This window comes from Cibotium barometz, chromosome 15 (assembly GCF_041138505.1).
Source record: "Cibotium barometz isolate CiBa-2024 chromosome 15, ASM4113850v1, whole genome shotgun sequence".
Classification (NCBI taxonomy): domain Eukaryota; kingdom Viridiplantae; phylum Streptophyta; class Polypodiopsida; order Cyatheales; family Cibotiaceae; genus Cibotium; species Cibotium barometz.
Window position 1 is genome coordinate 57,038,761 of NC_141060.1, and position 2,334 is coordinate 57,041,094.

The 2,334-nt window shown below is 43.9% G+C and overlaps 1 protein-coding gene across 1 annotated transcript; it reads left to right on the forward strand.

Annotated features, from left to right (window-relative positions):
• Window positions 1-342: 342 nt before the first annotated feature.
• Window positions 343-1,920, forward strand: LOC147631453 (trihelix transcription factor ASIL2-like). Its single transcript, XM_086809100.1, has 2 exons — window positions 343-406; window positions 642-1,920. Exon 2 carries the CDS (start codon window positions 1,045-1,047, stop codon window positions 1,612-1,614), a length of 570 nt encoding a protein of 189 aa, XP_086665226.1. The 5' UTR covers window positions 343-406; window positions 642-1,044; the 3' UTR covers window positions 1,615-1,920.
• Window positions 1,921-2,334: the final 414 nt, after the last annotated feature.

A 2,334-nucleotide genomic window follows, 5' to 3' on the forward strand; every position in this document is an offset into this window, starting at 1 on the left:
CTTTGAAGACATGATGGAGATCACTTTTTGGATGAGCTACAAGGTCTTCCATTGATCCCCCCCACATCCCAAGTCGTGGCTCGCACCTACTCCATCTACTACCGCTAAGTACACTTACTAGCTCCGAGGACAAATCTGGATTAGGGAGGGGGGTATGTTAACCACACTCATTAACATCATTTTTCAAGCGTGGTTACGCTTAATCCATTGTTATGTAACCATGCTGAGTGTTAAGATATCGAGCTCAACTAGTGCTACGGTGGACATTGATGTGGGTGATAGCTTCTACACTTATGTCACGGTTGATATGATGCCAGTGGATGGCAGGCTATATGTAGCCACGCGTAGCCCCGCCAACAGCAACTCCGCCAGCGTTGCCACACAACAGTCAGCCTTGGCAGTGCAGGTCTCTCTCTCTCTCTCTCTCTCTCTCTCTCTCTCTCTCTCTCTCTCTCTCTCTCTCTCTCTCTCTCTCTAGTTACAAAACGATGTACATAGCCAGCCGCCTTACAGTTATAGTATGAAGTCATGGATAAGTCCTTTGGTTACTAATAGTATACAGTTATAGTATGTATGAATACTAATATGTCTTTCGTTTTTGTATGCATGGATACTAATATGCCTTTTTGTTTTGTATGTAGTCATGGATAAGTATGGGAAGCCTTCAACCCCCAATTTAGTGAGTGCATTCACGGCATTTCGTCCATCACAATATGTTCACAGCTCATCAACACAATGCGAAGGGCAGTTCGGCACCACCCAATCCACCAACTCTATGCTTGAAACTGATAACGGGGAGCCAAAGATGCAAGCTACGACCAATTGCATTGACCAATATCAATCATTCTCACAACTTTTAATGCAAGGGTGCTCGAACAACAATCTTGGTAATCTCTATGAAAGCCCTATCGAGCACATTAATTTGAATTCTGCATTGCCTCAACTTGGTTTCATCAATGGTGCAACTCATTCTCAGCATCATTATTACAACTTTCCCCTGCCTCCTTGGACGAGTCAACAAACTCCGCTTCTGTGTCCTCCTCCATGCCTATTGTACCTCACATTAGCAACATAGTGACCTCTCCTACAAAATCTAGAGTGTGTAAGAAAGCCCTTTCAGAGACTTGGACAGAGAATCAAGTTTTATGTCTTCTTGACGTTTATGAGGCCAAGTGGTTGTCTCTTAACAAAGACAACTTCAAGAAAAAGCATTGGGCAAGCATTGTGGAGACGCTCAATGCAAAGTGTGGTAGCACCTTCTCTCAATCTCAATGCAAGAATAAGTGGGACAGCCTTCGGAAGACTTACAAGGCTAAGAAGGCCAAGGAGAGCACAACTGGAGCTACACCATCCAATAGGGAGTTCTTTGATCTGTGTGCCACTATCTTGGCTACAACACCAAAGGTGAGAGGGCTTGTTGGTGGCTTTACAGGTGATGACTTCGTTGGTGTGGCCGATGTGCCTATAGAGGATGATGAAGACAACCAAGAACAAGTTACAGAGGACCAAGAAAAAAGCCCAAGCCCCCAAGCTCAAAGAACACAAACTCAAAGCCAAGACAAGACTGGACCATCTCCCACAAATGGCCCTAGTCCTAACGTTGGTGTAGTATGAGACCAACGAAACAAGAAGAAGAGAAGGCTTTCGAGCTGGCTCATCTCTTGTTGCGCCAAACTCAAGGAAGGCATGGTTCGCTTTACAGATGCTATGAAGGAGATTGAGCTTCAATGAATTGCTACTAAAAAGGCTATGGAAACACAATTGCAAATCGCATGGCTTTTGGTTGGGAATGGAGGCAACTAGAGTTTGAAGCTATTTAATTGTATGGATTTCTATTTACATTCTTTCCCAAGGTTTTTTAAATAGTTTTTTTTCTCTGAACATTTTGAAACCGTCTTCCACAATTTATACACTTGAAGTCCTCTCAATCACCTCTCCCTTTGAAGCACTCCATATCTTGGGCGCCACTCTCAATACAAAATGTTGCGCATCCGCTACCCGTGTATATACTCTTGTCTTGCTATTCGAGGGGGCGGCAAGTTGTTGAGATGGGGATCAATATGTTCCTCCCCTTCATCGCCACCCACATGTTCTAGCAGCAGGAAATTATGCAAGACACAACATGCAATGACATAAGTAGGTGCGATAGAGGTTGACCGACATGTCTCGCAAAATGTGCCACCTATTTTTCATCATGCCAAATGTATTTTCAATTTTGACTCTTCCTCGAGACAAATGACGATTGAAGGTGCGCCAATCTCCTTCATTTGGACAATTAGCCTCCTTATATGGAGTGACAATGAGAGTTGTTGATCCATAACCCTCAAAGAAGGT